The sequence below is a fragment of the Miscanthus floridulus genome, chromosome 3, assembly GCF_019320115.1.
Source record: "Miscanthus floridulus cultivar M001 chromosome 3, ASM1932011v1, whole genome shotgun sequence".
Taxonomy (NCBI): domain Eukaryota; kingdom Viridiplantae; phylum Streptophyta; class Magnoliopsida; order Poales; family Poaceae; genus Miscanthus; species Miscanthus floridulus.
In genome coordinates this window covers 52,531,508-52,549,052 of record NC_089582.1, presented here as the reverse complement: position 1 = coordinate 52,549,052, position 17,545 = coordinate 52,531,508, and the positions used below count along the sequence as shown (strand labels likewise).

The following is a 17,545-nucleotide window of genomic DNA, read 5'->3' as shown; positions in this document are numbered from 1 at the left end:
GGCCTGTCTCTCTCTCACCTATTTGTAACCCCTACTACAAACTTTCGGTGCTAGTAACATGAGCAGCAGCGATGAACTGGACGTAGGGACATTCTGCCCGAACCAGTATAAACCTTATGTCCTCTAAGTACATCATCCGAGCTAGACGCACGATATTAGAAATTTACTTGTCGGTGGTAACTCGAAACACCGACAGTATTATCCGGGTTAGCGGTAAAAGTTTTTAACATTTGACTATAGCCTTAATTTCCTCGGTCGTCATGGTATTTTTCAGCCTAGTGCTGATGGGGTGTTGTCCCATGTTCATCACTGCAAGCAGAATGATGTTTTTATAGTATCATGTCAATGAGATCGTATAGGGCATAAAACATTAAGATTATATTTATAGTTTCTACTCTAGATTACTGGTGAAAATTTTTCACATTTAACTACAACATAGCAATTTTACATGTATTTGGTGCTGAGTTAGAAATAGTGAAATATTAAATTAAATTGTAGATCAATAATGAAGATGTCTCAAGGAATATATATATCACAATTAATATGGAATGCTCATGTCCATGTTTTTCTCGATCGTCATCTTTTGACTTTGATTTTCTAGCGACTATTATTCTATCTCAGGTTCGTCACAAATATAGGACGGTGATATATTTTTTCTAGATATAAATTTTAGATCAACAATGTATATTTTGTAAGGAGAAGATATTGGATTCTTATGTTACCGTTGTCCCTTTGTTCCTGGTTGTCACCATATCTCGGCGCTACCGCCGACTACTATTTTGTCGGGCATTCGTAATCGTAGCTGAATAGTATCCCTCTAGATATATCTCAATGCGAATCAATAAGATTTTGCTAGTAGTTATTATTAATAATCAAACATTGTCGTATTAATTTTTGAAAGACGGATTTCCTCCATAAATATGAACCAAAATAAGATGCTTGAAATCACTGGATGGGCATCCATCCATGGCATGGTTCCCTTGAGGTGAGACGCATCCATCTCTCGCTCCTTTTGCTTGTTTCTGTTCTCCGGATTGACCTCGATGTGTCGTTTGAGTCCTTGATTGATGATGTGCCTTGGGCACCTGTGATTTTTGACGCGGCAAAACTTTTGGCAGCGCTTTTCATCCCAAAATTACCTCCCATAATCCCATTTGTTCAGTTCAACGCTAGTAGTTGGCGCGGCCCTTTCCCTGGCCGTCTTTTCTTTTTCTTTTCGGCCCCCCTTTTTTCTGCGCCCACCGACACTCCTCTCCTCCTGCCCCAATTTTTCTTTAAAAATCCCCCCCGCTCGCTAATCCCCTCCCCTCTCACCGACGCTGCCGCCCGCCGCTGGCACGCATTCCTGCTCTCCTCTCCTCTCCTCTCCTCTTCTTCGTCGGCGCGGCGCGGCGCGGCGCCCGGTGAGAATCACTCGGATGGAGATCTGCTGCTAGAGTGAGAGGAGCTACCGGTCAGTATCCTGCGCCTTCGTCGGCGGCGGAGGAGGGGAGGAAGCGATGGAGGCGAGCGCCGGGCTGGTGGCCGGCTCCTACAACCGCAACGAGCTCGTCGTCATCCGCCGCGACGGCGATCCCGGGGTACGCGCTAGCTTCAATTCCCGGCTGGCTTGCGAGAGGAGCGAGCGTTACGGTGCTGATTTTTTTGGTTTCTATATGTGCGTGCAGCCGAAGCCGCTGCGGGAGCAGAACGGGCAGGGGTGCCAGATTTGCGGCGACGACGTCGGGCTTGCCCCCGGCGGGGAGCCCTTCGTGGCGTGCAACGAGTGCGCCTTCCCCGTCTGCCGGGACTGCTACGAGTACGAGCGCCGGGAGGGCACGCAGAACTGCCCCCAGTGCAAGACCCGATACAAGCGCCTCAAGGGTGGGTGTCCCCAACTCCATCCACCGAAATGCAGCTCCACCCTGGCGCCGATGAATTACTCGGGGCGCGGCTTTCGATGATTCTTCTCTAGTCTCAATTGCTCACTCAACTCGTCCGATGTGCGGTGCGGGACTTTGTTTGCAGGCTACCAGCGTGTGACCGGTGACGAGGAGGAGGACGGCGTCGATGACATTGACAACGAGTTCAACTGGAACGGCCATGACTCGCAGTCTGTGGCCGAGTCCATGCTCTACGGCCACATGAGCTACGGCCGTGGAGGTGACCCTAATGGCGTGCCACAGCCTTTCCAGCTCAACCCCAATGTTCCACTCCTCACCAACGGGCAGATGGTACTAGTACTGCAGAATCCAAGTATCACTGTTCCCTTGCCACCTCCGTATGTGGGGTTACTGGTGTAGCAATGGCTCAATTGCTTGTTTCTGGTGCGATTGCAGGTCGATGACATCCCACCGGAGCAGCACGCACTGGTGCCTTCTTTCATGGGTGGTGGGGGAAAGAGGATCCATCCGCTTCCTTATGCGGATCCCAGCTTACCTGGTGTGTATTTGGATGATCATCAGCCAAAACTTAGTTGTGGTCATGGTGCCCTGAATTTAATTGATTAACGGTTGTTGTGTTCCAGTGCAACCCAGGTCTATGGACCCATCCAAGGATCTTGCTGCATATGGATATGGTAGTGTTGCTTGGAAGGAGCGGATGGAGAGTTGGAAGCAGAGGCAGGAGAGGACGCACCAGACGAGGAATGACGGTGGTGGTGATGACGGTGACGATGCTGATCTACCACTGTATGACCCTCAAAACGTGTTTGGTCCCTGTTAGTTTTATGTATCTTTAATGTTTTATGCTATTTGGTTGCATGTATTCATCCAATTAATTTCTAAAATAGTCCATGCTCTGTTCAGGATACCATTTGTTTCCCTTTGTCATAATTATCACTCGCAAAAAAAAAGTAACGCTTCCAACTTTCTTAGTAAAACGAAAGAAACTGGTGGATTCATATTTTTTTAATTTTGCCTTTGTTTGCATGATTGAAGGATGGCAGTGCACGATAGGCCAGTATAGTATGTGCTCTATAAAATTTAACGTGTTTGCCTGCATGTATCTTTACTACACGTCACCTTCCATTTGATATTTCCAGAAGCAGATCTTTTCTCCTCTCTTGCTACATGCTACTAGACCCAAGTATTAACTTTTAGCTGATTTTTTCTTTCTTTACCAGAATGGATGAAGCAAGACAACCGCTGTCCAGGAAAATTCCGATTCCATCGAGCCAGATCAATCCATATAGGATGATTATCATTATTCGGCTTGTGGTTTTGGGGTTCTTCTTCCACTACCGAGTGATGCATCCGGTGCATGATGCATTTGCTTTGTGGCTCATATCGGTTATCTGTGAAATCTGGTTTGCCATGTCTTGGATTCTTGATCAATTCCCAAAGTGGTTCCCTATTGAGAGAGAGACTTACCTAGACCGGCTGTCACTGAGGTTAGTTGCTGTTGCCACCTGCTAATATTTGCCTTCTCTTCCTGTTGTTTTGTGACTAATTGCTTGTCTGGATAGGTTCGACAAGGAAGGCCAGCCATCTCAACTTGCTCCAATTGATTTTTTTGTCAGTACAGTTGATCCCTTGAAGGAACCTCCTTTGGTCACAGCAAATACTGTTCTGTCTATCCTTTCGGTGGATTATCCAGTTGATAAGGTTTCTTGCTATGTTTCTGATGATGGTGCCGCAATGCTAACGTTTGAAGCATTATCTGAAACATCTGAATTTGCAAAGAAATGGGTTCCTTTCTGCAAAAGGTACAATATTGAACCTCGCGCTCCAGAGTGGTACTTCCAACAGAAGATAGACTACTTGAAAGACAAGGTGGCAGCAAGTTTTGTTAGGGAGAGGAGAGCAATGAAGGTGCCTTATTTGTCCTTTTCTTAATGTGTTGTCTGCTATCCTGTTTGTTAAGAGTATGATAATTAAACGAAGTTTGGATTATTTTCAGAGGGAGTATGAGGAATTCAAGGTCAGAATCAATGCCTTGGTTGCTAAAGCACAGAAAGTTCCTGAAGAAGGATGGACAATGCAAGATGGAACCCCCTGGCCTGGAAACAATGTTCGTGATCATCCTGGAATGATTCAGGTAAGCCTTATGGTTTGTTGTTACGTAGTACTTATTGTGGCATGCTTCAAGCATCTATTTATTTTCCTGTCTCTTATCACCAAGACAAGAGAAGTTAATTCTTCTGTACAAATAGGTCTTCCTTGGCCAAAGTGGAGGTCTTGACTGTGAGGGAAATGAACTGCCACGATTGGTTTATGTTTCAAGAGAGAAACGACCAGGCTATGACCATCATAAGAAAGCTGGTGCTATGAATGCATTGGTAATTGTTACATCTTTGAATCATTTGTTTCTGTCTTCTATAACCTATGGGATACAATGGGTTTTTAATTACTTTTGTTTGTCTGTATCACAGGTCCGAGTCTCTGCTGTACTAACAAATGCTCCATATTTGTTAAACTTGGATTGTGATCACTACATCAACAACACCAAGGCTATAAAGGAAGCAATGTGTTTTATGATGGACCCTTTACTAGGAAAGAAAGTTTGCTATGTACAGTTCCCTCAAAGATTTGATGGGATTGATCGCCATGACCGATATGCTAACAGGAATGTTGTCTTTTTCGATGTAAGATTTGGCATTCATATTTCTGAGATGTTCTGTTGTCTACACATTTCTGAGATACATATTTTCCTTTATGAATGTTTTACTAACATTTGTGTTGTGCAGATCAACATGAAAGGTTTGGATGGTATTCAGGGTCCGATTTATGTCGGTACTGGATGTGTGTTTAGAAGGCAGGCATTGTATGGTTATGATGCCCCCAAAACAAAGAAGCCACCATCAAGGACTTGCAACTGCTGGCCAAAGTGGTGCTTTTGCTGTTGCTGCTTTGGTAATAGGAAGCACAAGAAGAAGACTACCAAACCAAAAACGGAGAAGAAAAAAATATTATTTTTCAAGAAAGAAGAAAATCAATCCCCTGCATATGCTCTTGGTGAAATTGATGAAGCTGCTCCAGGTAACTGTGAGCTTTCAAAGAAGCACTTGATTATTCTTGAAACTTCTCCATTGTTTTTTTTAGGGGAATACAGTAGGGGAAACCCTGAAACTTCTTCATTGTGATCTCTATCTATGCTGTTCCCTGTAGGAGCTGAGAATGAAAAAGCTGGTATTGTAAATCAACAAAAATTAGAAAAGAAATTTGGTCAGTCTTCTGTCTTTGTTACATCCACACTTCTCGAGAATGGTGGAACCTTGAAGAGTGCAAGTCCTGCTTCTCTTTTGAAAGAAGCTATACATGTCATTAGTTGTGGTTATGAAGACAAGACAGACTGGGGAAAAGAGGTAAAGTCTAGAGCTTGTGGTTATTGGTTGATGAGTCAAAACATATGCTACATAGTTAATCATATGATATTTTTCTTTTCAGATTGGCTGGATCTATGGATCAGTTACAGAAGATATTCTAACTGGTTTCAAAATGCATTGTCATGGTTGGCGGTCAATTTACTGCATACCTAAACGGGTTGCATTCAAAGGTTCTGCACCTCTGAATCTTTCTGATCGTCTTCACCAGGTGCTTCGTTGGGCTCTTGGGTCTATTGAAATCTTCTTCAGCAATCATTGCCCTCTTTGGTATGGGTATGGTGGTGGCCTGAAATTTCTGGAAAGATTTTCCTACATCAACTCCATCGTGTATCCTTGGACATCTATTCCCCTCTTGGCTTACTGTACATTGCCTGCCATCTGTTTATTGACAGGGAAATTTATCACTCCAGAGGTAAATAAAAGCTTATTCAATTATAGTTTTGTATGTTGTGGAATGCCTGGATCTTATGTTCACTGTTTCATCTGCTGCAGTTGAATAATGTTGCCAGCCTGTGGTTCATGTCACTCTTTATTTGCATTTTTGCTACAAGCATCCTAGAAATGAGATGGAGTGGTGTTGGAATTGATGATTGGTGGAGAAATGAGCAGTTCTGGGTCATTGGAGGTGTGTCCTCGCACCTCTTTGCTGTGTTCCAGGGACTTCTCAAGGTCATAGCTGGTGTTGATACAAGCTTCACTGTGACATCAAAGGGTGGAGATGATGAGGAGTTCTCAGAGCTGTATACATTCAAATGGACCACCTTATTGATACCTCCTACCACTTTGCTCCTATTGAACTTCATTGGTGTGGTCGCTGGCGTTTCCAATGCAATCAATAATGGATATGAGTCATGGGGGCCCCTCTTTGGGAAGCTCTTCTTTGCATTTTGGGTGATTGTCCATCTGTATCCCTTCCTCAAAGGTTTGGTTGGAAGGCAAAACAGGACACCAACAATTGTCATCGTCTGGTCCATTCTGCTGGCTTCAATCTTCTCACTCCTTTGGGTTCGGATCGATCCTTTCCTTGCAAAGGATGATGGTCCACTTCTTGAGGAGTGTGGTTTGGATTGCAACTAGGATGTCAGCACATCAGCTCCCCCAATCCGCGTATGCTTGAAGAAGTATTTTTGCCGTTGTTTGTCCCCATATTTACAATGTCCCCTTTGTAGATAAGAGACATGAAATGTCTCGCATTTCTTTTGATCCATGGTGGCACCTCCACCTAATATCTGAGATATACTGGGGGAAATGGAGGCTGCGGCAATCCTTGTGCAGTTGGGCCGTGGAATACAGCATATGGTGTTTGATTGTGCAGCATTCTTTATTACTTGGGCGCAAAACTGATCGGGCGAGCCGAACAGCAAGGTGTTTTGATTCTGTACTGCTCCCGTGTACAAACTTGGTTCTCAATAAAGGCAGGCAGGAATATGCATCTGCCAGTGGAACAGAGCAACCTGCACAGTATTTATGTAGCGAATTATGTATGCCTGCTCATTGGAAGGGCTTGTTCATTACATGTTCGTCTATACTAGAAAGACAGTATTAGTATTAATCTATAGTTAATTAAAGTATGTAAAGGTGCCTGTTTTTTGTCGTGTACTGTAATCGTCGGAGTTGGTTTTGTGAAATTTTTCATAGAAAGGTTGAATGTGATGGATACAGAAAATATAATGCCGTGCTATATGGTTATCGAACGATATAATATCTTTTTATGGTTCTATATGTGTATTGAATAACTCCAGCAAGGCCCCTCTTTGGATCTCATTTTTTTAATCCTACATTTTAGGATCGGGGAGCAACAATCTTGCGCCATGTCTGTATTCATGTCCTTAAATGTTGGAGACTCTCCGATCTCTTTATTCAAATATAGTCCCATGAGAGCATCTTCGGTAGTTCTGTAGAACTGTGGAACATAATGATGTCATTGGGAAGTTCTCCAATAAAAATCATATTGGAAACATAATATTGTCATATTGCTTCGGCAGTTCTCCAATAAAACTGAACAAAAAACTGTCATATTCGAAACAACTATACTTGTGTTTTTCTTTTTGATCCAATAGTTTTCCAATCTCTCTCCTTTTTTCTTTTATGGTCACTGATATTTACCACATCTCTCCTCGAATAAAGGGGAATTGTATCTCCGTCAATACCATGAGGACCACCACAACTATTATTTTTTTAAAACAAATGTTAACTATCATTTTTCAACCATCTTTTCTTCTACATTTCTGTGGAACTCACTTTCCATATAGGTATTATGAGAGATATATTGGGTACTGCTGTAGCAACTCCCCAAATATTCATAAAAATAATTGAACTATACCAATACATATGTATTGGAGATAAATTATTGAGGAATTACTGGAGATGCTCTAAGTAAGTAGGAGTGCAAACAGTCGGATATACATATAACTATAGATTCGAATAAAGATTATGGTCATCTATGTTGGATAAGATGCTAATGGATGCAATATTTCTTGGATTTAGATTCGAATATAGATAATGGTCAACTATGGCCATGTTCGGCTTACCCCATATTCAGCTTGTTCGGCTTATTTTTTCAGCCGGAACAATGTTTTTCTCTCACAACAAGTCAGTCAGAACAATGTTTTCAGCCAGTTTCAGACCAACGAACGAGGCCTATGTTGGATAAGTTGCCGATGGCTATTGACATCATGTATATCGATTTGAGTATTTGATACAGATATGGTATCAGGTATTGAATATACGGATTTGAGTATTTGGATATAGATATGGTATCGGGTATGGAATATATGGATTTGAGTATTTAGATATGGATATGGTATCGGGTATTGAATATCCGAACTCGAACGATGGATCTGAACTCCAAATGGTTTCGAACTTGGATACAGGTGAAAAATATCTGTACCATTTGCACCATTACCAATATAAGTACATTATTTACTAATTCAGGTAATACTCAGTATATAAGAAATCCCGAAAAAAATGAAACAGGGGCGTCAGCTTTAAGCAAAGCACAGCAAGAAACGGGAAGAAGGCACAGCAAGAAAGCACGTGATGTGGTGTCCACAATTGAACCTAGTGAAACATAACTACATAATAAGGCCACAATTAAACTCAGCGCTAAGCAAAGCACAGCAAGAAAGCACGTCAGCTTTCCTAGCGCCATCATCACCAATGCCGCCTTTGACCGGGCCACCGCCGCGTCCTTGACGAAGAAAAAGTCGCACGCTCAATCAACAAGTCATTCTTTCTAGCACATAAATAATTTTCACGACAAGAAGCGTGTGTGCGCGAGCCGGAAGAAGCCGGATGGAAATGGGACGGAAATGGTAACGAGCCGGGCGCGTGCGGTCACTGTCAGGGCGCACGCCATCCAGCTCCAGCGACCGTGTCCTCGCTCTTACCCTTTCCTCCTGTCCTGTCCAATCCTCGCGTGCAATCCCCACGACCAGGGCACGCTATATCCTAGTTGCTCTTCGTCGTCTTCGCCTAACTGTTATATTGCCGCCGGCGCCGCCAAGTCCTCCTCCTTCGGGTGTGCCGCAGTTCGTTGCCTGATTCCCAGCCGCCGATCTCTCGATCTTCTCCACCTTCGTTCGTCCGTACAGGTGCTCGACTTCATCCTTTGATCTGTTCTTGTTTATATCGTGAGAGAATTTTATTTCAGTTCATGGGAGTTGGTCCTTCAATTATTTATTATGTATGTATGACGGATGAAATTTGGTTCCTCAATTCAATTCCCCACAGGAACGGTTGAGCACGAACGAGCAGCCACTCCCGAACCCCGATCGCGATTACTTGCTGCGGTACCAGTACTCCAGCCGGCAGCCACCATGAGCAGCGGGAAGCGATCCTTCTTCGCGCCCAAGAAGAAGGCCGCGAACCCTTTCGATTCCGACTCCGACGACGACAAGCCGCAGCAGCGGCAGCCGGCGCGGGCCTCCTCCGTGCCTCCCCCCGACGAACAGCAGGGGCGGGGCTCCTCTCTCTTCGGCGGCGCCGGCGGCGACAGGGCCGGGCTCTTCGCTTCCTCCTCGACCAACCATCACTACCGGAACGACTTCCGCGACGCCGGCGGCCTGGAGGGCCAGTCCGTGCAGGAGCTGGAGGGGTACGCGGCGTACAAGGCCGAGGAGACCACGCGCCGCGCGCAGGGGTGCGTCAGGATCGCCGAGGAGATGCGGGACACCGCGTCCAAGACGCTCGTCACCGTCCACCAGCAGGGGCAGCAGATCCACCGCACGCACATGATGGCCGTCGACATCGACCAGGATCTCTCCAGGGTAACGACAGCCTTTTTCGAATTTCTTCTGTTCATTTGCGGTGCGGCGTTAGTTTATGAGCCTAGTTCTGTTCGCCTCAAGAGGGGGTAGTGACTGTTCTTCCAAATCCAGTCAGTTTCAGAAACCCTGAAATCCAACAAGAGGGGGTGCTAATTGACTAATTTACAGAGGGAAATCTAAACCTGCAATCGCGAACATTTTTGCAAGTTCATGCTGCTCCATTTGCACATGGCTAGCCAGGATGACAAGAATCTTATACTAATGAGTAATGAGCCTAATTCTGCTCAAGTAGGGGATAATCGCACAGCACTCCCAATTTCAATTTTCAAACCAGAATTGGACAGTCCCTGAAATCCTGAAATTTGCTGGGATTCCGGCTAATAACTTTAGAAGTAGTTTCTATAGGGGAGAGGGGGTTAAAACCTGGAAGTACGAACAATGACATGTTCTATGGACTGTAAGTTTGTAACTGCCAAGTATGGATGCTCCTTTGCACATTGCCGACATGTACTAGACAGGAGCTGAATTAATGATCTCTTTTTACACATTTTTTCAGAGCGAGAAGCTATTGGGTGATCTGGGGGGCCTATTTTCCAAAAAGTGGAAGCCAAAGAAAAATGGCGCAATCAGGGGTCCTATGTTAACTAGAGGTAATTACCTTAAACTGGACTGCATGATGCCTAAAGAAACTTGTACCGCTTGGTATTGGTTATGGTGCTGTCCGAGTGTCCGTGACTGAAAGGATGCAATGATGGATGCAGATGATTCCTTCATAAGGAAGGGCAGTCATTTGGAGCAAAGGCAGAAGCTAGGGCTGGCAGATCATCCGCCTCGATCAAATGCACGCCAATTCCGTTCTGAACCCTCTTCAGCACTTGAGAAAGTTGAGGTACTGTTGACACTTGTGAAGCTAATGCATCTCCCACACGTGATGAAATTTTGATGCTTCTGATGTCCTACATGTGCACTCCATAATAATCATCCGGTTGTTTCTTTTGTAGATGGAGAAGGCAAAGCAGGATGATGCTCTGTCTGATCTAAGCGACATACTGACCGAGCTGAAAGGGATGGCCGTTGACATGGGCTCTGAGATAGAGAGGTAATGTCACATTTCGCTATCTTTTAGACTGATTTGTGGTCAGTAATTCATTTATTTTTCTTCCTGTTGTATAGTCAATTTGTAAGCATGGGATTACATGATTTTTAATGTATAACCAGTATATGTTTCTTCCACTTTGTCTTCGACTCTTTTTATTATATATTATATTAATATAAAAACAGTGAAGAATAAAGTATCTACGACTTCCAAAAAGAAATTACTACCTGACAGTTTGAATGCTGATGGCAATTTCGTTAGTTATTAAATTATTAATTTGGAGTATTGTTGGCTTGTTGCTTCAAGCTGTAGCCTTTATGCAAATATTAGCTTTGAGTATGACATGTCCTCTTTATGTTTGTTGGATTCATTCAGCCAAACAAAATCAATGGGCGATGCAGAGAAGGATTATGACGAACTGAACTTCAGGGTCAAGGGAGCAAACACTCGAGCTCGCCGTCTTCTTGGGAGATAGAAAAAACATATATTCTTGTCTCCTGGATATATCACATTAACTGTATGGGGCATCAAATTCTGATGATTTTGTGCATCAGATTTTGATCAGCATTGTTACTGTGGACATGTCGGCGTGTATGGTATTAGACACATATTTTATACGTTTGCTTCTTTTTTCTGTTTTTTTTTAGCATTGCAAGAACTTAGGATTTCAGCGGTTTTACTTGGAAACCTTGTCTGATTAGAAACTTCTTTGCGGGTAAATAATGCTGATTCATAGTGATTTGTGGCCGTATACTTTCCACGCCATCATCAAGTAGAAACTTCAAACTTTGCCAGCGATTTACGAATGTAGACAGCATATGTAGTAATTATATATCCTTTAATTTTAAAGCCATTAAGGCAACACTTCTGTTTGATCTTAAGGTAATAGATATTTCTAGATTGACGTTAACTTATTCCAGTTATGCTGATCTGAAATTTTAACAATCTTATAAATCATTATTCATATATAGGCAACATCTGAAGATATGTTGGGGCAATTAATAAAAAAAAAACAAGTCTTACTTTTCCCCAAACTTTATATCTTCTGTCAATAAGGTCAATGAAAAAAATCTAATCAAATTAATTAGAAGTGCTGACATGGTAAACTTTTGTGTAGACAAAAAAAAAAAGGAATCAACAGATAAATGAAAACCAGCACCAGAAATTCACATATGGTTTTGTAAGCAAACAATTTGCTAATACAAGAATTGAGGTTGTTGCCACATAAAAACAGTATATATGTTGCTCCAAAAGATTGACTTCTATAAACGGGCATGCAAAGTTAGCTGTTGCAACGAATTTACACATACTGATACTGCTCGCAACTTCAGTAGAGTGATCACAGTTCCGAACTAACTTCAGTAAGAGTATGTCAAAAACTGCAAAGCAACAAATTAAAGGCTACGATAAGGCTATCTTCTGAATGCGCATCGAATCTTCATTCAGCATCTGCATAAGTGCTGTCAAAGGGATCATCCATCCACAAATCGTGTGTGCGCTTCTTGTACATGGGTGGAATCAAACAAGAACCACTTATGAATTCAAATTGAGCACCTTGAGAAGCTCTGTTGTCCAGTTGAAGTTGAAGCCGTCTGTGTTGATTAGCCATCCACTTATCATTGCGGCTGTTCTCAGATCCAAATACCATTTTCTTTAGGACTTTTGCATTCAAAACAAAGAACTTGGCAAAGTCAACATCAGCTGATAATATATCATGACCACTTGTCTAAGATGTGTCGCACCCGGTTTTAAGAACAAAACCAGATACACACCATATGCGAGCCCAGGAAGTCAAATCTCACATATAGCTACAAATAAGGGTAATATCAATAGACAATGCTTAAATACATAACGTATTAGTATAAAGAATATAACCTTAGAGTATAGACAGCGGAAAGACAACTCCGATCTTCAAGCGAAGACTCCAAATCCACAGGAACAGACTGGTTGATCACAAGCCTAATTCCTCCGAACTCTAGCAATCTGGTACCCATCCGGGATTTTTATCCAAATATGTGAAAAATAAATCAAGCGTAAGTACATATCGTACTCAACAAATATAAAATGGGGTTCATGAGGCTCAAAAGGCTGACACTGGCTAACTGTGATTAGCTTTTAATGAGTCATGATTTTAGCAATTGAGTAGCAACAAGTTCATCACAAACCCATATAAACACATGATCAGGTAAACATGAATAATGAATATCATAAACAATAATTATTAATGAGCATATTCATCATCAGCATCATCATCATTAACCATTAGTGATCATCTATTCCGTAAGGGTTTCAGGCCGCTCGTGACCGTGAGCACGGCTGATATACCAGTTTTACACTCTACAGAGGTTGTACACTTTCATTATGAGTCGTGATTTACCCTTTCGCCCGAGGTAGCTAATCTCTTGACCCACTTCCAAGGAAGGTCGGTAGGGCTCACTATAAAGCCTTTCAAAGGTTCGTCTAACAAGTTATGGTCATTAGATTCACTCGACAAACAGATGTAGAAACCCCTTCCCGATGGCACAATGACACGTAGCCTATACACAAAGGGATAGAGGATGTCTTATACCCGATTCGGTAAGCCATTCTTACGCCAATAAAGGTAACCACTAACAAGCTAGAAAATGTCCTCATACTGAGCTAAAGCCAGAGCCATGTAGCACTCACAGCTGTAGTGTAAGTCCCGGATGATCACTTACAGATAAGTCCTTAGGGAGAAGAATCTAGAGCACCATAAAATAGCCCAATGCTCTAGCCCCCTTGTTCCATGTTGCTAAAAAACATCTTTTAGTGTTTATTGCATATTACATTAGTCAAGTTATAAGATCATGGTTGTAGTTGAGCACTAGCATCACCCAATGCAATAACCCAAAGGTATCAAGGTACAGAGTAACAAAGCACTAGAAAATCCTTAGTGGCAGTCAAGGTAGACACATGCAGTATGAATTAAATGATTAAAGGTGTATAGAACAACAATGAAGATCCCATGCTATACTTGCCTTAAAAACCGATCATTCGGTAAGCTTTAATCTTCAACGTTCTTCTTGATCATCACGTATATCTCACCGACTGGACTTAATCATAAAGCACCACACAAGCATCCATACAATCATACACGAAGCAAACAATAGATCTAAATTAAAACAATACACCAATCATAGAAAATTAAGAAAAAGAGTTTGAAATACGATTCTACGCATCGCTATAAACACACAGACACGAGAGACACGCTAATCAGAACTACGGTTGAAAAGATACATCTACCAAAAGATCTGCTTCATACGTGAAAAAGAAAAATGTAGGCTTCATTTATTTTAACTATATAAAATTATATATATGAGATATTTTATAAATAATATAAATCGAATCAAGTCAATTTTAGATTTGAATTATAAAACTAAAGTAAAACAAATCATATTTTATTTACGAAACCCAGTTGCATAATTGTTATTTAAGATATGATTCATATCATGAAATTCCAGTATTAGTGACATGATAAACAATGTTACTAATGCGTAGTTTATGTTGTTATGAATCCAACGTAACTTGAATGGGCTAAAACGGAATTAAAACGCAGAAGATATGATTTAAACAAGATTTCCTTTATTAAAGTAATAAATTGAATCTAACCTCGAATTTTTTAAAGTTGAAAGCTTTTCTAACAGCAGTATGAACATGTAGATTATGAAATTACGAACCTAACGCAATTTGAACGGATCAAATCGGAGTTAAAACGGAGAAGTTATGGCTAAAACAAAATCAGTGGCAAATCTGTAAATAAGTGAAAACGTATTTTGGATCTAAACCGAAGAAACTACGCTTTTCAAAGAAGAAAAAGTAATCTGTGATTTCGCTATGGTCGGCGGTTTGATTTCAGAAAACATCGGGGCTCTTTTTCAAAATTTCCAAACGAAGGGGTATGAATGAATATCGGCCGTCGGATCAGACGCGGGCGGCCGAGATTGGATCAGCGGTGGAAGAGGCGACAGTGGCCGGCCGGAACAGGGAAAATCACGACGGCGCGCCATGGCCGGCGACGGAGCTCGACGGCAAAACTCAAAAACGACCCTACGGTGCATAGTTTTCGATGGAGAAGACATGGAAGGATAGAGGAGGAGATGGCGAACTTGCTGCGAAGGATTGTGGCGGCGTAGAGTAAGCGGAGGCGGCACAGAGCTTGGCACAGCGGACGGCTCATCGGCGGCACGAACAGCGCGGCGACGACGACGACGGCGACGGCAACGGCGATAGAAAGAGGAGAAAAATACAATTTACTACACGAAGGACTCCCCTTATGGTAGTTTTGATGTGCTTTGTCAAGGAGTTGGTTGACATATATAGGAAGTAAAACTCCCACGTCCACGTCAACTAGCGATATGGTACTAATTGACGTTGCACCATCCACCTGTATTAATGAGCTTAAATAAACATTAAAGCCCATTAGTAAATAAATGCATGGGCTTTTATGATTTATTAGAATTATTGTACATGAGCTTTGAGCATTGGAAAAAATGAGAGATTTATTATTTTCGGAATTAATTAATTTCATGGATAGAATAATTCTAGAAAAGTCCAGAATTGATATTTAAGCCACGAAAAATACCCCAAGACCTTCAAAAATTTAGGAAAAATTTTCAGAGACACTTTGGAACATGATGAACCCAAATAAAGTATTTGGAGCTCATAAAAATATTGTTGGGAACTTGAAACATAAAGATTAAGGTGAAGAAGGTAGAAATTAAATTGTAGAAAGAAGCTGAAAAATTCTTAGAGATAGATATTCGTCTACTAAACGTATAAAAAAACATATATTTTGCATATAGAAACACGAGATGCGACCGGCATGAATGCAACAAACACGTTTCTACCTTATGATAAATTTTAAATTAATGAAAATTTTTATTTTCCTATGTTTTCATGTGCACAAAAATTCACAAATAAATCATTTTAACTCTATTTTCAAAAGTGGCAAATATTGGGGTGTTACAAGATGAGACTCCACGCATTCAATTGGATCCAGTGGATTATAGCTCCTCTTATTTTTCCTACTCTTCTGTAGGTTAGACTGGATAAAAAAGAACGAAAACAATATGAAAGCAGTTATGTCTCAATTGTTCATATTGGCACATGAAGCAAGCAAAGACAAATACTCACCACGATATACAGCTTCTGTAAGCAGGGGAAACAAGGTCAACAACTGAGTCCAGATTAGGCCCCAAAGTGTGAAGGGCCAAAACCTTTACAGTACGCATCGATGTTGTCAAGCTTTGGGCAATCATTTTCTGGACAAGAATCAGGAGACATCACAATTAGTCACTAGCAAATATAAATCCAGAATACAAGATGCAAGAATTGAAGGCTGCTGGTACCTGAAAAACAGTGGTTCCAATATGGAGTTTAGTGACACCGTCCGACAGCACGCCCAATATCTCTAATTTTGGCGCCCGCACAACCCGTATTGTTAACGGACCACGGATCGGGTAAAGTGGTAACAATCTTTCAAGGCAAGGGGCATCTTCTACAATAAGATCTTGGAGTTTGATACGATTTTCTACTATCCTATAGCAAGAAACACGAATGCTAATGCTCCTTAGAGTGGGCGAGTTAATGCGGAGGCAACCAACGCCGACATTCCCCTCCAGCAAGAGGCTCTCAAGAACAGGGCAACCACAGAGCAAGCTGTGAAGAGCATCTTCCAACACGAAGACGCAACACAGGGAGAGCTGCTTGAGGCAGGGAAACTTGAGCAGTGGCACCATCTCTCTGGGAAAGTCGCAGTAGTCGAAGCTGGCTACGCAGAGGGTGGGTGCGAAGCGGAACACGGACGGCGGTAGTGGGTAGGGCAGCTGCGGGTTCTCGATCTCGTAGCGAAACTCGATCTCCCGGAGGCCGGTGAGGGCCCGGGAGCGCAACCAGCCGTCGATCCTGGCGTAGCGGTCGCGGAGGCGGATGCCAGGGAGGGCGAAGCGGCGGGCGGGGCCCGGGTGGTCGGAGAGGATCTTGGAGACGAAGGCGACTCGCTTCCGGTCCTGGCCGGTGAGGTCGCTGCCGGCACCTAGGTTGAGAGGCGCGGCGCGCTAGAGAGGACGCCACCGGCGGGAGACGGCCTGCGTGCGGGCGCCGTCCTTGGTGGGGAGGAGGGAGATGACTGTGCCCAGAACCTCATCGGGGAGCCGGCTGATGAGGTCTAGGCTGCTTTCGCCCACGCCGTTGCCACTCCCCATTGGTTCTTGGCCCTCGATTAGATCGGCTTTGCGCTTTTTGGCGGTGGCCGCAGCCTCCATGGGCGGCGGCTGGATAGGGGGAGGGTTTGGGTGAGAGGATTGGGGAACGGGAGGAGGCGGATCGGCGCTGACGATGTGGAGGAGGGCCGGCGCTGGCGCGTGCTGCTGGCGGGGATTGGCGCGTGCTCTCGGAAGGAGTCGCGCACGAGTGGAACACGGAAGGGAGAAAAGGGCGGAAAGAAATAAATAAATTAAGAACTTACAGCTATGGAGTCGCGCACGAGTGGAACACGGAACGGATCTGCTGCAGCATATATGTCTCGAAAAAAAAAGTATCGGTGATCATCAACATTATAGTGTTGGGATAAAACTGTCTCTGTCTCTGTCTTCTCTATCTCTACCCCTATAATACACCACTTCAAATTATTCTACAGCCACCAAACAAATCACACATCTACAGTCACGACCTAAACTACGTTCACCCCACAAAACGCACACAGAAAAAGATGACGTTAAAAACATGCGCACCAAATAAACTCTCACTTATTCTCTCTCCTTACTCAACCACATCCGACGGCCGATATTCTTTGGATCTCCCACCCCCGATCTCCCCACTTCAACGCTCCACCCCACCCACGTGTCTGCACCCTCG

At 43.2% G+C, this 17,545-nt stretch overlaps 2 protein-coding genes and 1 pseudogene across 2 annotated transcripts; 2 read left to right on the top strand and 1 right to left on the bottom strand.

Annotated features, from left to right (window-relative positions):
* The first annotated feature begins 1,306 nt into the window (after positions 1-1,306).
* Positions 1,307-6,976, top strand: LOC136541653 (probable cellulose synthase A catalytic subunit 3 [UDP-forming]). The gene is made up of 14 exons (XM_066533645.1): positions 1,307-1,580; positions 1,668-1,863; positions 2,008-2,213; positions 2,319-2,421; positions 2,507-2,669; positions 3,104-3,370; positions 3,446-3,791; positions 3,880-4,017; positions 4,133-4,258; positions 4,352-4,564; positions 4,667-4,958; positions 5,088-5,284; positions 5,367-5,717; positions 5,798-6,976. The coding sequence occupies exons 1-14, from the start codon at positions 1,500-1,502 to the stop codon at positions 6,380-6,382; spliced, it is 3,264 nt and encodes a 1,087-aa protein (XP_066389742.1). The 5' UTR covers positions 1,307-1,499; the 3' UTR covers positions 6,383-6,976.
* Positions 6,977-8,606: 1,630 nt separating this feature from the next.
* LOC136541651 (SNAP25 homologous protein SNAP32-like) lies at positions 8,607-11,416 on the top strand. The gene is made up of 6 exons (XM_066533644.1): positions 8,607-8,898; positions 9,038-9,573; positions 10,130-10,223; positions 10,335-10,462; positions 10,575-10,672; positions 11,045-11,416. Exons 2-6 carry the CDS (start codon positions 9,124-9,126, stop codon positions 11,142-11,144), a joined length of 870 nt encoding a protein of 289 aa, XP_066389741.1. The 5' UTR covers positions 8,607-8,898; positions 9,038-9,123; the 3' UTR covers positions 11,145-11,416.
* Positions 11,417-11,911: 495 nt separating this feature from the next.
* Positions 11,912-17,201, bottom strand: LOC136541652 (F-box/FBD/LRR-repeat protein At3g26920-like; annotated as a pseudogene).
* Positions 17,202-17,545: the final 344 nt, after the last annotated feature.